The following is a 20,915-nucleotide window of genomic DNA, read 5'->3' on the forward strand; positions in this document are numbered from 1 at the left end:
TGCCACCTGGCTTCGAGCCATAGCAATATATCGAGGTAACGCTTTCAGCTTTATTCCAATTTCACAGCGCAGATGGCAGTGCTACATTTTGCTTCTGCTTAAGCTAGGAATATTATCCTTTTACATTTCCCAAATGAGAGAAATTTGCTGTGGAAAATAAGCAGCAGGTCATTTAAGCAAGCCAAACAAGTTACAGAAGACTTACCAAAAAATAAAAGTGGTCAAAAACTATCCAAGTCAGCAGTTCCAGCTACACTGAGGAATTAGCGCCATGAAAGCACTGCCACCTGATCTGTAACCTACGAAGTATGCAATTTAAAAGCAGGCTTACTACAGTATGCCAGATCAAAACAAATTAAGTAGTTCTGCTTCTGCATACAGAAAAGAGAAAACAGTGGTGCAATGATCAGTCATTCAGCACAAAAAACCAGAAAGGCAGAGACCAAATAAGCAAGACGTAAGCACTACAAATTACCACTTACAGCATTTATTATTTAATGTTGTGCACACTGGAGCAAACTACAACGGCATTTACGTTTTTAGGAAAAAAATTATTTACGCTGTAGTACCACTCACAGAGTGACATGGCTTCTCCTGTTGAGCTATCTAAATTTAAGGCAAGAAATAACGAGGGTGACAAACAGTGGGGCTGAAAGGGGAAGAGAGATATGGGGGAACAGAAATAAAGCCTACCTATAAGCTCTCATTTATGATTATGAAATGCCTCAACAGCTACACAAACAGATAAATGGCAGCCACTTGCTAACATACTCCTCTCCTTGCACTTAGCAATTTCTTCTAGGTATCCTCAAAAAAGCATGGGGTGAAGAAGGAGAAAACAGTGGCTTCACAGATCTTATGGTGAGGCTGTCCCACAAAGCGCAACTAGGTGCAAGCCTCTAAAAACATGTAGCTGTCTGGCAAGGCAAAGAAACCATAGGATGACCAACTAGGACCAGCAAAGTAAGGAAAGGAAAAGCACAAAGAAAAGAAGTGGGGAGTGAACTAGTTGGATGAAATGGATGAGATGATATCTCTGTCTTCTGTCTCTCTTGCTCACTGCTGTTGGGCGCCAGGTGTGAGCAGACAAGATAGAGCCTGGGTTCTTCAGAAGTATGGCAGAATAAACTGAACATGACACTGTCCAGATCGCTTCCTGGAGGCTCAGTTATCCCACTGTCCCTCCTTCTGGGTCAGCAGAAGCTATAAAGCTCTGTTCTTGCAGATGATGTTCAAGAACTGCACTTTCTCCAAGAGTCAGTGAGGAGACCTCTATGGGGTCCCCTACACTTCCAGTTACCATCTCCCTCCAGGGCCTGGAAGAGGACCTCATTCCCTTTCACTTCTCTACACCAGGCTAGGGACTCTGTACAAAGCAGTGGGAAACAGCTCCTCCAGCTCTCTGCCTTCTCCACTGCTTTACATCACACATCTCCAACTCCTTTTCCCCCCACCAACTGCATGGCCCCGGAGTCTCTTCACAGATGATGCTCCTCAAACCCTGTCCTGTTAACAACTGTGCATCCAAGGCAGCAGAGGTTCAGAGTGCTCTAACAGACAGCACATTGGGAATGAGGGGCCACAAAACTATCCCTGGCGGCTGGATTTTCAGGCAGAAGTGGCAGGAAAATAGACAGTAAAAGGGGAGAGCATGTCCTCCTGGCTAAATTTCAGCTATGCTAAGCCAACAAGAAATATGCGAAATAAAATTTCTGATAGTGCAGAATTTGAGGCTGAAAAGCAGGAGATTATCTATGTAACATGTGGCAACCCCAGTCTTCACCAGTACAAGATCCAGCTCTGTCCCTGCTCACTACTCTTCTGTGCAGCAAGAGCTTCTGTACTATCATCTCGCACTGTGTGGCTGCTCCCCTTCTAAACAAATTTCATCCTTATGATAAGCCCTGATGATCTGGAGAGGAAAATATAAATAAAGTATTAATTTACTTGCAAATGGGCAATGACATTAAGTAATTAGCAGTAATTAGAAAGTCAAAAAATCCAAACCCAAAACTGACTTTTGCTTATGAAGCAGAGATCCTCCGCTAGAATATTTTAAGATTTTGCACTTTTTCTATTAATATCAGATTTGGCATTGCAATTCAGAGAGAGAATCAACTTTAAGGAACCCACTGTGAACATCTGAAGAAAATTAGTGCAATTCCTATGTTTCATTCCTTTATCTAGAATAATTGCACTTGAATGCCTAAAAAAACCCCAAGCAACAGTATTTCTTCTATTCTTTGTCTACAGTACAGTAAAGGATATTTAACCCAGAACAGTTTTTGAAGAACTCTGTTCCTGTCTCTGAAAAGCCTATTACTGACTGAAGTAGGTAACGTTCCCATACTCCTCTGTATCTTTATCCTGGCAGAACATTCTAAATTGTCACTGTCACACACACACACAAAACTAACACATTTGGTCCTCTTTTTAATTTACTAAGGACTCACAATCAATAAAGCAACTCTGCCACTGCTGAATCAATCTGCTTCATGACAGCTTTGCTCCACAGGAGCTATTTCCAATTACTATTTTTGTTTTTACCTATTTTCTTTTTTCTCTTAGGTGACAGAGTCAATAAAGATTAAACTTCCAGCTAAACCATGGTGCATCATCCAGAGATTACATTAAAAAATAAAAATAGTGGATGCTTTGATCTTGTACAACTTTTAGCTTCTTTCTTTGTACTACAGAAAAAGGGTGTCTCTATATATAGAGCAAAAAGCTTGAAAGAAACAAACAGCTAATAATACCTACTTGTGGATTTAAATATCTTGTCATGATGCCAGGTTATCTGAGAGAGTGTTCATGACGAGGGAGCACATGAAGCAGTAAACAGCTTTCAAGGATGGCTAAACATCAAAGCAAAGTGACACCCACATCACGAACACTGTTCCTGCAGTATAAAATACAGCAAAACACAAAAACCAGAAACGAATCCAGCTTAAAAGAAAAAGGGAAGAAAGTATGGGGTTTTTTAACTCCTCATGGAATGACAAATCTGCACTGCCTTCCAGTGCAGTAGTATTGCACTTCATGAAAGGGCAGGAGGATGGAGGTGAACGACTGCCTATCAAGTAAGTAATGATCCAAAGACAAAATAGAAATGATTCAACGGGGCTAGAAGGACAATGTTGATAAGGGTTTCATGGCTACAGCGTGCAATGACAACACTGTTGTTCTAAGTTTTGTTTCTGATGCAATTCGTATTTCACATTAATAGACTACCTTAGACAAAACATACTCTAAAGCTAAAAAAAGCACAATGTGGAATGCTTCTTAAGTCTCTGACATTATTTACTGAATTTTCAGAGAATAAAGACACATTATTAGCCTACATAGCAGTTTCCCACATGTACAACAAGTGAAAAAGCATGTCTACTTCAAAGACAGCTGAACGTCTTAAAGCCCACACACAGAGCTTGAACAACACAGTGAGGCTCTGTGCAGAGACACGAACCTGCTGGCTTACAGAGGACTGAGGCAATCAGTCAATAAAACACAGTGACTTTCACTGAAAAAACAAGCAAAATTCCAAAATTTGGAATTCAGAAAAATGCTGAATTTCAGAGTGAAAGAGAATGGGATTATCTCCTCTGAATAGTCCATGTCATGAGAAATTTATCTTATGGAACATATGCTGATATTTATATCCTATATCAAGGTCTCTAGCCATCCTTCAGAAAATGAGTGCAACGCTGACAATCATGATGAGGAAGTATTTCAGTACTGCCTACCTCAAAAATCTCTCAACACATGCACAGGCCTCCCCCGTATCAGATTTATGCCAAAGCATACCATCTCTTGCTAAGCCTGCTTATTTACTTAGGCACTATGATGATGCTAGTCAGAGGCTTAACACACTTATCTAGGGTGGGGTTTTTTTCTTCAGAAATTGTATTAAATTTTCCATCCATGCAATGCATTACTATATTCCTGAATTTTCTGTGTCTTTTAAGTACCTACACATTTCTTCTTAATTGAAATCTAGGATATGAGCATTTAAAAACTATTTCAATATACGAACAGTACTTCACTCTTTTCTCTCGCAGATCTCACCCTGTTACGATTTTCTTGATAACCCCAAGGAGGACAGTGTATCCACGGAACAGCATACCTGTACCTCTCCTAGCTATTATGCATCATGGAGTTAGAGGCACACGAATTCACTTGTTGTCTGTACTCTGTTTACCAGATTCAGGTAGTGCACAAGAAGAGGAAAACTACTGCAATTTCCAAGCTAACTTCTGTTGGATGGAGGAGCTTCCAATCCTCTGCAAGTCTTGTCACAGCTGGGTGGAAAAATACCACTCTCCTTTTGTACCTGGGGATGCACTTCTCAAGGTTCACCAACTCCAAGTTATTAGAAGTGTTTCAACCAGTACAACACCGACCAGGAGAGTTGAGATATGCCATTAACCCTACTGCACCTCATCACTGATCATTGCCACTGAAGAATAACTGCAGTGCTGAAATATAGTCACTCTGAGTACACCTACATTTCTAAACAAAAAATGATTACGGACAATCTCCTGCCCTGAGGCCAAGTGACCCACACTGCCTCAGGTCAACACTGCTTGAACGTATGCCCAAAAGCATGATTATTATTTCCAGTTCAAGGTGGCTGCAGCATTAGGAGTACTGTGGTGCAACTCACCAGCCTGGACAAAATTGGGAAGTGTTACATTTCTTAGGAGACAGCACAAGTGAGGGGAAAAAGGGCAAGGGGAAGCACATCAGCTGAAGGGGACCAAACACAGTGCAGTCTCATCCACCACGCCTTTTGAGGACAGCTGTCATGAACTAAGCCTAAAACCATACTTCCATTATGTCTTGGAAAGACTTAGCTCCATACTTGAAGTATGACTGTAACAGGAAAAACTGCTCAACTCCTGTGGCTTAAATCAAATCAGGATCAGAGCAGTTCACTGATTTATTAACAACACTTCATTAACAAGCAACCAGTGAGCTACACATTGAACAAAAGCATCACCAAAATCACAAACCATAGCATCAGATACCTATGAAATGTTAATAAACACCTAGAAATTTCAAAATAGCCTGCATAGCTAATCCTCCAAAGCTCTAATCCCACAGCGCGCACAGTTACACGCACACCACCCCCTCAGAGGCCACACGGGCCACCAGCACTCACCCCTCTCCTGACAGTGCTTGCTCGCCTACTCTCACACCCCTCCTGCGAGATGTGGGTGCTCCTCACGCACACACCAGTGACACGAGGCCCTCCGGGCTCACACACAGGCGCTCCAGGTGTGCGTCTCCACTGCAGCACCCCATGCTGTCACCCCACTAGCTGGATGCCGGCTCCTCGTGGTGTCCAATGGGGTGGGCTGCACTGCCCAGCCTCAGCAGAGGTTGGGATGCTGGTGGTACTTCTAGCAGCATCATGCCAACTTTTGACTGCTGCTGTTTGCACTCTGCTGTCTCTCCCTGCTGCTACAAATTTTTATGCTTCACTCATATGTCTTCTCAGATTGACTCTTCTTTGTTTCAAAAGCCTCTTTGTAAAATCCAGGGTTACTGTTTGATCTTGCTGATTAAACAGCCAGCCCAAAAGAACAACATAATAAACCTAACCCATTAAAGACTACCCATCAAATATGCTAGTTCCTACTAACTCTAAAAGTATCAAGTTTCATGCATGTCAGGACATTACCTGTGGCCTTTGCATCTTCCCAGATCATTACCTGTGTTAAAACTCAGTGTTGAATATTGGACTCTTACATTTAAGACTTTCAATCCCTAGAGTAAAAGGCCAGAGTTGCATTAGCACTGCTTCCCTCTTTCTGCCACCATAGATACAAATTTCTCCTTTCCAGAAAATGCTACCCAACCCCAGCATATGACCTTGACATCCTTTTGTGAATCCAGAGACAGAGTGTCAGTCAAATCCTCAACAATATCCAGTTTATTCAATTTCACTAACATTCCATTTTCTTCCTTTAATAAATCACCTCCCTAGCTCTTAGCTGAAACTCTTTTAGGACACAGAAAGCAAGAGGCTAATGCTGTTAGTCTTCATTTAATTTATTTTATTCACTTAGCCTTCTCTGCAATATTTTCCATTCTTTCAGTCATATGTCTTCCCTCACACCCGTGAGTGCTACTACACTGACATACAAGGAATTGCATCCACCTACACCAGGGCAGAATGGGCCTCAAATGTATGAAACCACTCATTTTCTTTTCCAAAGGAAAGGAAATTTCCAAGATTTTGTAACACTTGCTCTCTAATGGAGCACAGCTCAATGGAAGAGCACAAGAGGACTCTCACACATCCTGATCCTAGTGGTCTCTAGAGGGCTCAACCTGTTCAAGATATAATGCCCAGATGTCACAAGAAAGCAGTTCTGCATCCTCAAATACATCTCCTCAGACTTGCACTTAATGCATTACTCTATGTTCTGTATTACTCTATGTTCTGAAAGCAAACAATCCTTATTTACATGTTTAATGCTGTAGCAGACGTTTACTGAGGAATCACTGTCCAAGCCCTTACAACACAGACACAGTTGTTCTGTAATGAGTACAACTTCATATGCAAGGCTGAAGACATTCACAGGATTCTGGTGTGCACATGGTGCTGTGGCACATCTGTAATTCTTTCACACATTAAAAACTTGCAAGTTCTCAAAGATATTTTCAATACCTAACTAGAAAAGGAAACACTAAGGTTCAAGAAGAGCCTATCACCTTTTTCAAATCACTGATAATTTACAAATATCTGTGGAAACACACTATAGTCATCAATTTCTGTTACCGAGCTTGCAAATACATGTAGCAGGACTCTTTTCACCTGTAATTCCATTCCCATGCCACCGTACCTGTACATGTATCATGCTGCCATTGACCCTTATAACCTTTAATCACACATTTTCTACAACAAAAGCAGTGTAAGGGACTGTGAATAGGGCCTCCACATAACATAATAATTGATACAGGACAAATCAGGCCTTGACTGAGTAATAACTGCCAAACGGGGAATAAGAAACAGCTACAGTAATGAGCGAGTCATTTCCAGGAAAGACGACCTGAAATACTTACATTCAGGGTGGTACACTCATACCGTGCCCTAGTGTGCCACAGCTGGTGTGTAACAGTTCAAGTCCTTACAGGTTCAGGGTATTTCAAGGCATGGGTAAAACATGCTGCACGTTCATCATCGTGTGTAATGGAAAACCGTCTTCCCTCGCTCTCCACAAACATTGGGGTTGTTCATTAGACCTTACTCTCCTCCTGCAGGTCTCGGCTTTCTCCTTGTAATGCTGTAGTGCAGGAACCCAAGCTACGTCATAGGGTGGGAATAGTCATTCAGTTCAAGATTAAGACACCTACATTTGAGCATAGATTTTTAAAAATCCAATTAGGGAACCAAAACTTGAGAAAACAGACACTAGATGTCTAGTTCGTCGTGAGCTGAATCACCCTCTAGGCTGGACTGACTCAATCCCCATCGATTGCAGAGGAGCTCGGGCATATAGTGCACATGTACGCATCTACTTGTAAACACTAAAATCTAGTGTCTTAATGCTGGACTGAATATCACTAACAACAAGTTATTTAATAAGGCATCCAAGTATGGATTCAGCAGACGCTTCAACTCTGTTTAAAACAGCCTTGTCTTAATTAAAACCTCTCCTGCACTATTACTACAATAATCTTGGCCCCTACCTACTGAGAAAGTAGTATGGAAATAGTCCAGTGCTGAGTATCTGTAAATCAAAAGAATGAAAGGATGAGTTTACTCAGCCTGAGTAACACAAAGGTCAGCTAGCCCTTCTCACAACTCCATCTAGCAAGTGTCCCAGAGAATGTCGCAGTAACAGAGAACTGCCAGAATACAAGACATGCAGACTGTGCCTTCACAAACTAATGCTTGTATCATACTTCACAAAACCTGACAAGACACAGCGTTTTATCTATTGCTATAGAAACTACCATATGGCCTGTTTCTTAATCCTCTACATCTTTGCCGTAAAAGGGAAATCTACTGAGGAACAATGATCTGGGCATGAATTCACAAAAATGGCTTAAATACATACAGAAAAGTCATTCCTTAGCAGACAAAAGCATATAACTCTGGGCGGGGGGGTGGAAAGGAGGCAATAACGAAAGCATCTTCTTCATTAATGGTGGCCATAAAGTATAATTCAAAACACAGCATGATACAGAAAGGTTTCTTTAAAATCATTTTGAGAAAACTGTTTTATCAATTCGCACAATTGCTACATTTCACCCCATGGAAGTACCACGTCTGAAATACAAGTATTATTTTAAAGCAGGTAAAACAATCAAAAAGGAGAAGCACATTTTGTTGGGTAGGCAGTATTCCAACACCACTGATTCTCCTCACAAGCAACATCATCTCTTTCTTCTCTCATTCCCTCCATCTGCTTCATTAGCTCAATGAGCGTCTTCATATAATGCAGCCAAAAGTTACACAGAAGGGCTCTAACCAGGGCCTCAGCATCTGGCCCTCAATTTACAATGGTTTGCATGAACGTGCACTGCAGAGATGTACGCACTAACAGAGGAAGAAGAGGAGGAACAAGAACACCTCACAGGGAACTGTGACACATCCAGTTTTCCCTCCTTTCAGGCGCACCATCAACCTTGGTTCCTTCCAACCACTCTTCCACTGCCCCAGCAAACAGATGAGAGCTTCACCTGCGCTGCCCCTGAACTGCACCAAGAGGCTGCCTGCCTACCTTCTTCTCCACTAAGGGCACACACCTCTCCCTTCCCCGATTCAGAATCTTTGTCGGGTGTATCAGCATCACAGGTTTGACAGCTCTGACTCCAGCTTGTTCTTAACCACTAAATCACCAGTTCCTCAGCGAAAATTTCCAGAGTCAACTCTACTGAAACAAGAGCTCTGTGGCGAAACTCCTCCTGAAACACTCCACATAGCTGGAAAGAAAAACAGACACAGAACACTGCAGTCTGCAAAATGCTCAGATTTGTAAAGATAGCGTAAATGCAGACAGACTTCAAACCCCATCTGCTACACTTACTGGTATTATAAAAGTCCAGCTCAAAGCCAAGAGAGACAACACACCACAGCAGAAGCTTAACAAGTTAAGCTGGTTTCATTGCTTATAGACTACGTGTGATTACCATTATTGACTGACTACTTGTCATTTCTACATGAAATTTGTCACAGTCTTAAAATAGGCTCCTATGACGACAGAGATGACATCACTGGCTAATGAAATTAGATTTCTTTATTGAATTCCAGAAGTGAAGTACAACTGAAATGCAACAGCTAAAGATAACAACTTTTTAATGTCCCAGAGTTCAACCTGTTCGCCGTTGATCTGTGGCAGACACCAGGATTCCATTTCATGCATCAAGTACTGATCTTCTAAAAATAACATGAGGCACAGAAATAACTTCCACTTATAAACCTCTCTCAGAAATTAAAAATTCTCTAAAAAAATAAACTAGTAGCTACTCAAACATGAATATAGATGTTTCTATAAAAAAATATTTACCTATATTTCAAGAATAACAATTAAAAAATATGACTCAAAAATAATTTCAGCTGTAAAAATATTAATTGAAATGTAAATTTAAATGGTCTGTTAGTTTTATTCTATTACAGTGATAACATTTTTCACAGGAATAAACAGCAACATCATACTGAAACAGTTAATTCATCCCACCACCACTGAAAAGTAATTAATGTATCACAGTGAAGGGTACATGGGGAGAGTGAAGTGAAACAAGAGAAAAAAAAAAGCAATATTGTGCATCATAATTTTAAGATTTTTACCTATCTACGTATTTCCTACCACATGAAAAACAATTACAAATCTCTAGTAAATCTATGGAACAGCAACACACATTCTAAAGAGTACCTTTGTATCCACCGAAAAATTCTGTATCTGTATTTGTGTGCCACAGTAAAGCCATAACAGCCAGACGTCTGAGAATTGGAAATGAAATGATGCTGCCTCAGCATACAAAATAAGCACACTACAGAAACAGCAAATAGCCTGGAGACAACAGGGTCTGTTAAAACAGAATCAAGTTGGTAAAGGAATTCTGCAGAAGTTTTCCTTCATTATTTAGCAGCTATGACCACAGTCAGAAAATCATAAGCCCTGCCGCAGACTTCAAACATTTTAGAAAGTGTTTCACTCACAGCAGGATTTTGGTGCGATTGTGAGAAAACTAACTGGAACTGTATGACATTTTTCATAGCATCTCTATGTATCTTTCCATGTGATATTGAGTGGATTTCATGTTTTAATTCCTCCTAATTGCAGTTTCTTTTGTCTCTCCACAGTCACCTCCGATGCACTGCTGATGCAACTGCCCAAAGGAGTTCAGGAGACAACAGGAACGTTCTTCCCACACTCCATTCTCAACACCAACCACTCAAAGAAAGCAAGCAATGATAAAAAGAGCAATCAACTGACTGGAAAGAAAGCAAAGTGGTATGAACCAGGAGGAGCCACAGCCCTGCCTTCCCTCTCAGCAGCCAAAATAACAGACCCCACGTAAGAAACAAAAGTGCTACACAGAATATAGTAAGGCAACTTCCCACTCCAGCAGACCCAGGAGAAACATCTAAGCAAGCCAGGGCATATTCTGCAGATTGGAGATCCCACAGCGATCAAACTACAGGCTGCCCTTCCTTCCTCAGCGCTGAAGTCGGATTCTAGCCAATTTAGGTATTATTAGGCCTTGCATGGTGGGGAACAGTTTCATGGAAAGAATCATAGAACAGTTTGGGTTGGACGGGACCTTTACAGGCCATCTAGTCCAACCCCCCTGCAATAAGCACAGACATCTTCAACTCAATCAGGTTGCTCAGAGCCCCCGTCCAACCTGGCCTTGAATGCTTCCAGGGATGGGGCATCTACCACCTCTCTGGGCAACCTGTGCCAGTGTTTCACCACACTCATCGCAGAAAACATCTTCCTTATATCCAGTCTAAATCTACCCTCCCTTAGTTTAAAACCATTACTCCTTGTCCTATCACAACAGGCCCTGCTAAAAAGCCTGTCCCCAGCTTTCCTATAGGCCTCCTATAAGTACTGAAAGGCTACAATAAGGTCTCCCCGCAGCCTTCTCTGCTCCAGGCTGAACAGCCACAACTCTCTCAGCCTTTCCTCACAGGAGAGGTACTCCAACCCTTGGATCATCTTTGTGGCCTCCTCTGGACCTGCTCTAACAGGTCCACGTCTTTCCTGTGCCGGGGGCTCCAGAGCTGGACACAGGACTCCAGGTGGGGTCTCACCAGAGTGGAGCAGGGGGGCAGAATCCCCTCCCTGGACCTGCTGCCCATGCTTCTCTTGATGCAGCCCAGGATACGGTTGGCCTTCCAGGCTGCGAGCGCACACCAGTGGCTCATGTTGAGCTTCTCATCCACCACTACCCCGAAGTCCTTCTCGGCAGGGCTGCTCTCAATCCCTTCATCCCTCAGCATGTACTGATAATGGGGGCTGCCCCAACCCACGTGCAGGACCTTGCACTTGGCCTTGTTGAACCTCATGAAGTTCATGGAGGCCCACTTCTCAAGCTTGCCCAGGTCCCTCTGGATGGCATCCCATCCCTCAGGCATGTCAAGTGCACCATTCTGCTTGGTGTCATCTGCAAACTTGCTGAGGGTGCACTCAATCTCGCTGTCTATGTCACTGAAGAAGATATAAATAGTGTCCCAATACAGACCTGAGGGACACCACTTGTCACTGAACTGCATCTGGACATTGAGTCATTGACCACTACCCTCTGGCTGCAACCTTCAAACCAATTCGTCATTCTCCAAACAGTCCACCAATGAAATCCATATCTAATCAATTTCGAGAGAAGGATGCTGTGGGTGACCATGGCAAAGGCCTTACAGCAGTCCAGACAGGTGACATCCGTAGCTCTTCCCTTGTCCACTAAGGTAGTCACTCCATTGATACCCGTAAATGTAAAATTGCCACTTACTAGAGTGATTGTAATTAAATGTAAGTAGATCCTTGCTGTTTTGAGAAGACGCGAAACCTCTAAGATAAAGCGGCTCCTAAATAATGCTACTTAGACAAACTTGACTTGCTGTTCTGGGGGGCACAGGAAAGCTCTAAGACAGAGAGACTCCTAAATAATGATATTCAGACAGCTCGGCCTTAGGAGAGCAGATGCACCAAACTACAGAGATAAAGAGGCACCAAGAGGGCAACTAGACCAGAGCAAAACAACCTGGAAAGACACGGTATACGTGATCTTTGAACTGAGTTTGTGCAGACACAAAGGTCAACCAGTGGACACTGATAAGGAGTATAAGCCTTCATCTTAGGACCCCCAAGGACCACCTGAGGACGCTAACAGACATGCGTGAAAGACATGAACATATGCTAATTAGTTATTGGGAAAGTCATAAATATGCTAAGCATCTCTCAGCAATATAATTAATATGTATATTGTGATTGTATTTAACCTGAAATGACAGGGTGTTTGGCGCAGACGTTTGGAGGAGAGATCCCCCCTGTGCCCAGCGCCGTAATAAAGAATACCTGCTTAATAGTCTCCTGACTATCGAGTCTTCAACTCCGGCTTTTCACGGCATCACCATCATAGAAAGGCACGGTAGATAAGTTTCTTTCTTCTATGAAAAGGAAGGAAGGCTGGTACAAAGCCAACAAAATGGAGACAGGAGACAAAGCTTTGCAGAGCTATTTGCCCAGTATAGGCCCAACAGTAGTCAATGCCAGACCTTGGAGACTCGCCACAGGGACAACTCAAAGTGGCACCCGGAAAATGCAATGTCTCACCAAGATGAAACGGGAGGGAAGAAAAATATTTTTACACACAGAACTTTAAAATACAGGCTCTGTCATAGCTTAGCTTTGATTCTACTCCTCCCAAGTAGCTGAGGAGGTATCAGAGAAGCTAAGATCTCCATGGTGCTGTCTTACGTCTAAACAAATTACTGCCACATAGCTTCTATCAAAATAATCCAGTATCATTGTTCTGGGGGCAATTCTGTCCAAATGCTCTTCTTGTAGCAGCTCAGTGCAAATCAAGGTTGCTTAGCAGATTCCTACAGCACCTGAGAAACAAATGCTTGTATGCATTAGTTGCTCACAGTGGGCGTCTTGCTGTTGTCACCTTTCGCTAAAATAGGAGTTAGCCTATAAACAACCAAGGCCGTGGAAGGAGGTTATTAGGTATTGCAGGACAGGTTCCTTCTGAACAATTTACGTGAAAGTTGGGTTTTCACTGATCAGGTGGAAACATCAGCAGGACACGTTGATCTCTGCAAACAGAATTCTGCATGCAAATAGGGAAGAAGCATCCAACACAGACTTAAACCCAGAACAGTATGTTCTTAAACCCAGCACACTATCGAGCTTCACAAATCCCACCAGACTACAGAAGAAACTTCTGAACTCATCATTAGATTGTAGTAATTAAAAATAATGTCGTCCATTTTGGTCAAGAGACATTTTGGTTCTGCCAATACAATCTCTTTTCAGGTATAATAAAAATTATATACTGACACTAATAGTAATAGATTGCTATTACTACTATTTCACCTACTACAATCATGCTGCTAGCACGGACAGAGGAAAAACTTTGGTATAGCTACCCAGAGCAATTCCTTAAATAGGTAAGATGCTTTCTGCCTTCCCTTAAAAGAAAAATAATGTAAATATAAACAGAAAATTAAACTGAATCAGCAACTAACCAAGACAACCAAAATAAGAGCCGGACCACAAAGTTAACACAACAATATCGAGTGCCTGCCTACCTTGTTAGAGCTCACATAAGACATGAAACAGATGCTAACTGACAAAGGCTAGGTATAATCTAGACTTTCTAAAGGCTTCTGATAAAATCTCTCAAGCTGCTATAACAGAAACAGCTGCTGCTATAGCAGCTAGAGATTTCTTTTTGTGAACCAACACATATTAGAAGTAGATCAACAGGTAAGAAGCAAAAGTGCAGGAAAAAAAGGCCCATTACCAGCCTGAGAGATGAGTAACAGCAGGGTACCTCATTCTACCAGTTCCAGGATGACCATCGGTCATACACATTTCAAAAGGCCTGGTGGAACTTTTCTTTGTAACATTGCTCTGCTTTCAAGGCTTAAGAGAGTCACAGCTTTTCTTGACAGATCAGACATTAGGTCAGGGGCTGAGCCAGAGTATCACAGCAGTTTCTCAGTGTTTACACCAGCATTCTGCTAGGCCAAGACACAGATACTGGAAGCAGAGTAAGGCATTCAAGGATGAAAAGCAGAAGCTAAGGAGGAAAGAATGACAAGCCTGGGGCTTCCACATCATGGCTGGATATTAGGAAAATGGGACAGAACAACATAAATCACAGCATGGTGCCAACACAACACACCCTTCAAGAAAACTATGACTGTGCTTCACCCTCTGGCATGGGGCAGTTGGTGTCCCACAGCAGTCTTGGACAGAATGGGGCAGAGCTGATGAGGAGGGACTGCAGGGTGTTGCTAGCTCTTCATTGGGGATAGGATCTGCAGCCAGGAAGGGAAAGTTTTTTTTATGGGTTGGATATTCTCATAGCACTACTTAGCTCATTATAGAAATGTTACCTCTGTCTTTTTAAAATTCTAATGAATCAAGGCTTATGTGAGAGTATGTAAAATGGCAAATTAGGAAGAGTGGAAAATCAAAAATCGCAATATTGATCAAACTCCTGCTGCAAACCTGCAAAGGGAAATTTGACACAGGCTTTAACTAGGATTTTTCTGAGACAGCTGCAAACTTGGCCAGGGTCCTAAGATGAAATACTGCAAAATTACGTATCTTTAGAGACACCAAATGGAGGCACTGAAAATAACACCTAGCTCAAATACAGAAAATTCGCAACAGAAAGGACTGTTCCCTGTTTTGCAGTACTCTGTCCAAACTCATAGACATGGGACATTTGGTTTGCAATTAAGCTTAATAATCACTCTGAATCACCCTATTGCCTTTCTTCTCCTACTATGACAACTTCTGAATTAAAGAAAGTTGTATTCAATAACACAACATTGAAACTGATATTCATTAATATTTTCAGTGTATCAACTCCCACAAAGGAAGGGTGGGTGTGGTGATTTACAAAATGCCATTACGAGCCCACAGGGGATTCTGGAAGTCTCAACTGATGCTGCAGTTTCCCAGGAGATACCAAAGAAACAGATCATAAACAGAAAGGTGATTAGATCAAGACCCTCACTTTTCCTGGAGTATTATAAGACAAGACACACCATATCTCACTGCTTTACCCTCCAACTACCTAGTGGTTTTCATAATGTAGGCAGAACTACAAAGTTAATAGTGAGATTCTTCTCCTTCAAATCAAGTTTCATGTGTCTTGTAAACTCTCTAAAACACAACGTATGGCACAAACTACAACAAAATTGAGCCACTTGGCTTCTCTATGCCTCTTGACAAAGCTGTTCCATGTGACTGAGACAGGGTAGAGAATCTCACACCTACACTTCCGCCTTATTTCACCCAAGCATAAGAACTTGGATTGCTGTGGGTTACCTGATGCAAGACAAATGCCCTTATTTTCTTCTGAACATTGTTCATATTTAAAATGAACATATATGCTACATGTCAATAGCTATTGCTTTTTTAACATAAATTAAGTTTGCAGAAACACATCAGACATAATCATTGCTCTAACAAAATAGTACAAAGAGTTTTGTTACTGGATGAACTCATCCACCACTGAGGAAAAGACTGATTCTCAATACATGATTTAGGTTGCAAGGTATCACTGAAGATGGCAGTGGCACAAAATGCAGTTGGAGATATGTCACTAGTGGAGTACCCTAGGGGTCGATACTGATGATAATATGTTTAACATCTTCATTAATTACTTTGATTGACGGGGCAGTGTACACCCTGTTGTGGGTTTGCATAGCAGGGTTTTGGTAGCAGGGGGACTGCAGGGGTGGCTTCTGTGAGAAGGTGTCAGAAGCTTCCCCAATGTCTGACAGAGCCAAGTCGGCCCCAAGACAGACCCGCCACTGGCCAAGCCCATAAGCAACAGTGGTAGCACCTCTGGGATAACATAGTTAAGAAAGGCAAACAAAAAAAAGGCAGTGGGAGAGACAGGAGTGAGAACATGCGAGAGAAACAACTCTACAGACATCAGGGCCACTGCAGAAAGAGGGGGACAAGATGCTCTGGGCACCAGAGCAGATTCCCCTGCAGCCCGTGGAGAAGACCATGGTGAGGGAGGATGTACCTCTGCAGCCCACGCAGATCCATGGTGGAGCAGACATCTACCTGCAGCCCAGGGGAGGACCCCACGCCACAGCAGGTGTATGTGCCTGAGGGAGACTGTGGCCCCATGGAGAGCCTGCACTGGAGCAGGCTCCTGGCACGACCTGTGGACCAAGGAGCACATGGTGGAGCAGGCTAGCTGGCAGGACTTCTGAGTCTGTGGGGCACCCACACTGGAGCAGTCTGTTCCTGAAGGACTGCACCCTGTGGAAAGGACTCATGCTGGAGCAGTTCATAAAGAGCTGCAACCCATGGGAAGGACTCACGTTGCAGAAGCTGGTAGAGGACTGTCTCCCGTGGGAGGGACCCCACGCTGGACCACGGGAAAAGCATGAGGAGGAAGGAGCAGCAGAGACAACGTGTGATGAACTGACTGCAACCCCATTCCCCGTCCCCCTGTGCTGCTCAGGGGGAGGAGGCAGAGAAATTGGGAGTGAGGTGGAGCCCGGGAAGAAGGGACAGGTGGGGGGAAGGTGTTTTGAGATTTGGTTTTAGTTCTCATTATCCTACTCCGATCTGACTGGTGATAAATTAAAATAATTTCCCCAAGCTGAGTCTGTTTTGCCTGTGGCAGTAACTGGCAAGTGATCTCTCCCTGTCCTTATCTCAACCCACAAACCTTTTGTCGTATTTTTTTCCTCCCCTGTCCAGTTGAGGAGGCGGAATGATAGAGCAGCTTTGGTGGGCACCTAGCATCCAGCTAGACTACAGGACAAGTTTACCACTTCAAACCATTTCAGCAAGTTTACAGACTACAGAGGTCCCTTCCATCCTAAACAGTTCTGTGATTCTGTGAAGACAATATATGAAGTTTGAGAACCTGTTCTGATGGCTAAGACATTAGACTAGGAAGGCACCTGCGTTTAGTTCACTGTTCTTTTTCATAAGCCAAGGCATTTATTTTTGTTACTAGAAGCTGCCTAACTCAGATCCTGGAAGGGCAAGCAAACAAACAATTAAAAGAAAAGCTTTTTCCATGACTCAGTATGAGGCATTCTGCTTTCTTTTATTCCTCTGAAGTGGCTGATTAGCCACTTCCAAAATAGGATACAGAACCAGTTGGGCTGCAAGGTTATTTCTTTATGGCACTTTTTATTTAAATGTGTGCATTTACTGTTGAGGAGAACAAAGAAAGGACAAGACATACAACTTCGCTTATGCATGTTTTCCATTACGTTGTAGCCTAATTTATTCAGGTGAAAAAAATAGTCACACTACAGAGACAATAACAGAGAGAAGAGACAGATACCAAAGTTTGCTGCTTTATATGCAACTCCAGTTACTTATTATCAGAGTGTGTAAATATTGTACATGGTAAACTGTGATGGGAATAGAGTAGGGGACTTCATTCCTCAAACAGCTAACTCGCATATTACTTCAACTGATATTTACATTTTAAAACCAGATGAAGACCTAAATGCACAAAAACACATTAAAGAAGTGATAAAAAGTTGCAGAAGTACCAGAAAGAAAAGTCATTAAATAATGCAGCATTTCATGGGCCACTGACTTGTTTTACTACATGTGTTCTTTGATTGTCTGCACCTAAAGAGTGCATTAATGGCCCATTAGGAAAAGGCACTGAAACTTAGAAGCTATCTAACAGGCTGTATCTGAATGTCTATGCCCGAAATACCTAGAAATGGCCCAAGTCTGGCTGTTTCCCCGATTGAAATGTACACATTCCAATTATTAACAGCATCATAATGTTCCAGGCACACCACTTCCCGGAAAGGTTTGCATTTCTCAGGTGATTAAAATCATTCTGCTTTTGGCCATCTCCGAGACCATCGCAAAGGTGTGCTGTAATACAATCATCTAGAAATGCACTGCCTGCAGTGCCTCATCAATGAGGTAACAGAGCATCTGTGCCAGCCGACCATTTAATTGAAATGGAACAGGTAAGAAAGCCTGGGGCTGCAGATTGAGGCAGAAAATGAAAATTACAGCACCAATAGAGTTTTTATGCAGTAAACTGATTTTTTTTTATTCACAAGACCAACATAGGAACAGCTGTAAACTGGGGTCATCTACTGTTGCTGTCCTGCTCTGAATGCACAGCATGTATAAGAAAAAAATCAAACTTGGGATGGATAAACTGCTCAGAAGATCAACTAGAGCCCTGCTCCTAGAAAAACTGCTTAAAAGAAACCGACATTCCCATGTGCTACCTAGCATGAAGGTGTTGGCACTGTGAAAAAGAGTGCTGTTGAACAGAGAACGCACTACCTCTGAGACAAGGCTAAGTGCAGAAGCCACATGAGTAAGTAGCCCCTAGATTGGGAGATTCCAAAACAAAAGTAGTAAGAATTCTACCGCCACTTTGCGTACCACTCTCACAACTTATCCCAGACATCTGTACTCTAGGCTTTTGTGAATGGTGGACAAATACATCCATGGGCAGGCTGAGAGGACTGGCAACACTGACACTCCTTTTTCAAGCAACCAATAACACCAATGTGCCACTGCCACACATGTCAATGAACACAAGGTTATCCTTCCTTAGACTCACCCCTAGTCCCAGGAGCTCCACATCCACTATACAACTTGCAAGAAGTCGTCAATGCCAGAGCCCAGACTAAAGATTCAAAAGAACGTCAGTTCTCAGAATATCCATTCACGTTTCTCTCTGCCTAAAGAGTAAGACAAACCGAGAGCAACAAAGTTGTTGTTTTGTAATAGGAGATAATAATCAGTAATACAGGCACAACTCTTAAGCACACATCTATCATCTACACACCACTGCCAAAGAAAACAAGTAGTAGATGATCCTCATACAGCATTCATGGCTTTTCAATGGAAAGATTCAAAAGTCAAACCTCTATTACTCACTGTGATAACCTGTTCTTAGCTTTACTGAGCTTCTAGTTATCCAGTACCATGGAAATACACAGCAATACACGTAACTCCCCTGTCACAAAAAGCCCAAGACACCAATGGAAGCAAGCCTCGCAGATGTGTTCAACACACCCTCAAGAAAGGCGCAGGAAGATGGCAAGGCCAAGTAGCAAAGACTTGCTGCAGTTGTGCTTAAGGCAGAACAGGTAACACTAAATTTGCAAAACATACATGGGCACAGATGCAGCAGATGAATCCAGACAGAGTAAAAGTAAAGACAGTAATTAGAGCACTGAGACTGTTTTCAGCACTACTCCTGACACATGAGTTCATGCTAGTCCAACGTTCTCTCATTTCCCTTCCCACTCTTAGTCTACATCATCCACCGTAATGAAAGGGGGTAGATTTAGATTAAAGGAAGAAATTCTTTACAATGCTGGTACAAGTGGTGAGGCACTGGAACAGGTTGCCCAGTGAAGCTGTGGATGCCCCCTCCCTGGAAGTGTTCAGGGCCAGGTTGGATGGGGTTTTGAGCAACCTGGTCTAGCAGAAGGTGTCCCTGGCCATAGCAGTGGGGGTTGGAACCAGATGATCTATAAGGTCCCTTTCAACACAAACCATTCTATAATTCTATGACCTGTGTATGCTGGAAGCTCATGAGATCAGCTGCCCTCTGCCTGCACTGCAACTAGCTCAGTAGGGTTCTCTGAGTGGACCTTCTACAAGTAATACATCTACATTAGCCTACTGTAAAGGTACTGAATATAAAAATAATGGGAGGCTTACACAGAGCACAGGGAACAGAGGATGACACAGGAAAAAATGGAGGTAGAAACACGAACAGGAGTGATATGGTTTCTAAGATGAACACAAAATAAAGGAAGGTCAATGGAAAACTGGATGCTGAGATTTAAAAATAGGGTATCACTGATATCACTGGCAAATCTTCCAGTGACAACATCTCATTGCGGCCACTTAATTAATTAGCATATCACTTTACCTTACATGCTTGATATCAAACTCAGATGAGCGTGAATAGACACCATGCAAAAAAATCAAGTTTACTCGTATTAAACAACATAAAAATGAAAGTTCTCAGTAAAGCGTCATCCAGACACACATAAACATTAAGTTTACCTCAGCTCCTAAACTGAGAGAGATTATTTCATCCTCAAAAGCAGAATGCGTATCAATATGAGGAGGAATTCCTGCATAAGATAACAAAAAAAAAGTCAGTATAGTAATAATAGAGTGGTATCTCTGCTAGCAAGCTCTATTTCCATGGACGTCCATATAGAAAACTGGGATGTATGGTTGAACAAACAAGACGTCATAAACGAGGGGGTTGCCTTCCAAAAGAATTTGGGACAATTGTCTGATTTACATGCCCAGATTAGATGCACACAGTTACAACAACTGTCCTATATAATCAGTGGAAATATCTAGAAGACATTTCAGAGCACCCAAAGGCCTCACTTACCCTCTAAAGACTCCAAATGGTCTCCTTGCTGCAGAGAGCACCTGAAATCACTATGCACACCTCTTAGGTAGCTTAGCACTAACACTTACACAACATTAGGTGATTTTCGGCCTTAGTTTATCCATGATCATGTATTTCTCCCTCACTCTCTTCATACAGAAGGAGTCATCTCAAATAGTCCCCCTATTGCTAAGCAAACAACTGTGCTAAGCGTCTCAGCTTCAGAATTAGGACCTACTACCAAGAACACAGGCACTGTCAGGGTCAAACCCTGCCTCTGCTCTGCAGTTCCCAGGAGAACCACACACACCATTGCTAGGCGA

The 20,915-nt window shown here is 42.5% G+C and overlaps 1 protein-coding gene across 3 annotated transcripts in view; it reads right to left on the reverse strand.

Moving 5' to 3' along the window:
• ALKBH8 (alkB homolog 8, tRNA methyltransferase) overlaps positions 1 to 20,915 on the reverse strand; it is a 50,902-nt gene that overhangs the window by 18,553 nt on the left and 11,434 nt on the right. For all 3 annotated transcript variants that reach the window (XM_075418289.1, XM_075418297.1, XM_075418302.1), the window contains one exon: positions 20,250 to 20,320. In XM_075418289.1, coding sequence (XP_075274404.1) covers positions 20,250 to 20,320 — 71 coding nt within the window. The remainder of the gene's footprint in view (positions 1 to 20,249; positions 20,321 to 20,915) is intronic.

The sequence above is a fragment of the Opisthocomus hoazin genome, chromosome 1 (genome assembly GCF_030867145.1).
Source record: "Opisthocomus hoazin isolate bOpiHoa1 chromosome 1, bOpiHoa1.hap1, whole genome shotgun sequence".
NCBI lineage: Eukaryota > Metazoa > Chordata > Aves > Opisthocomiformes > Opisthocomidae > Opisthocomus > Opisthocomus hoazin.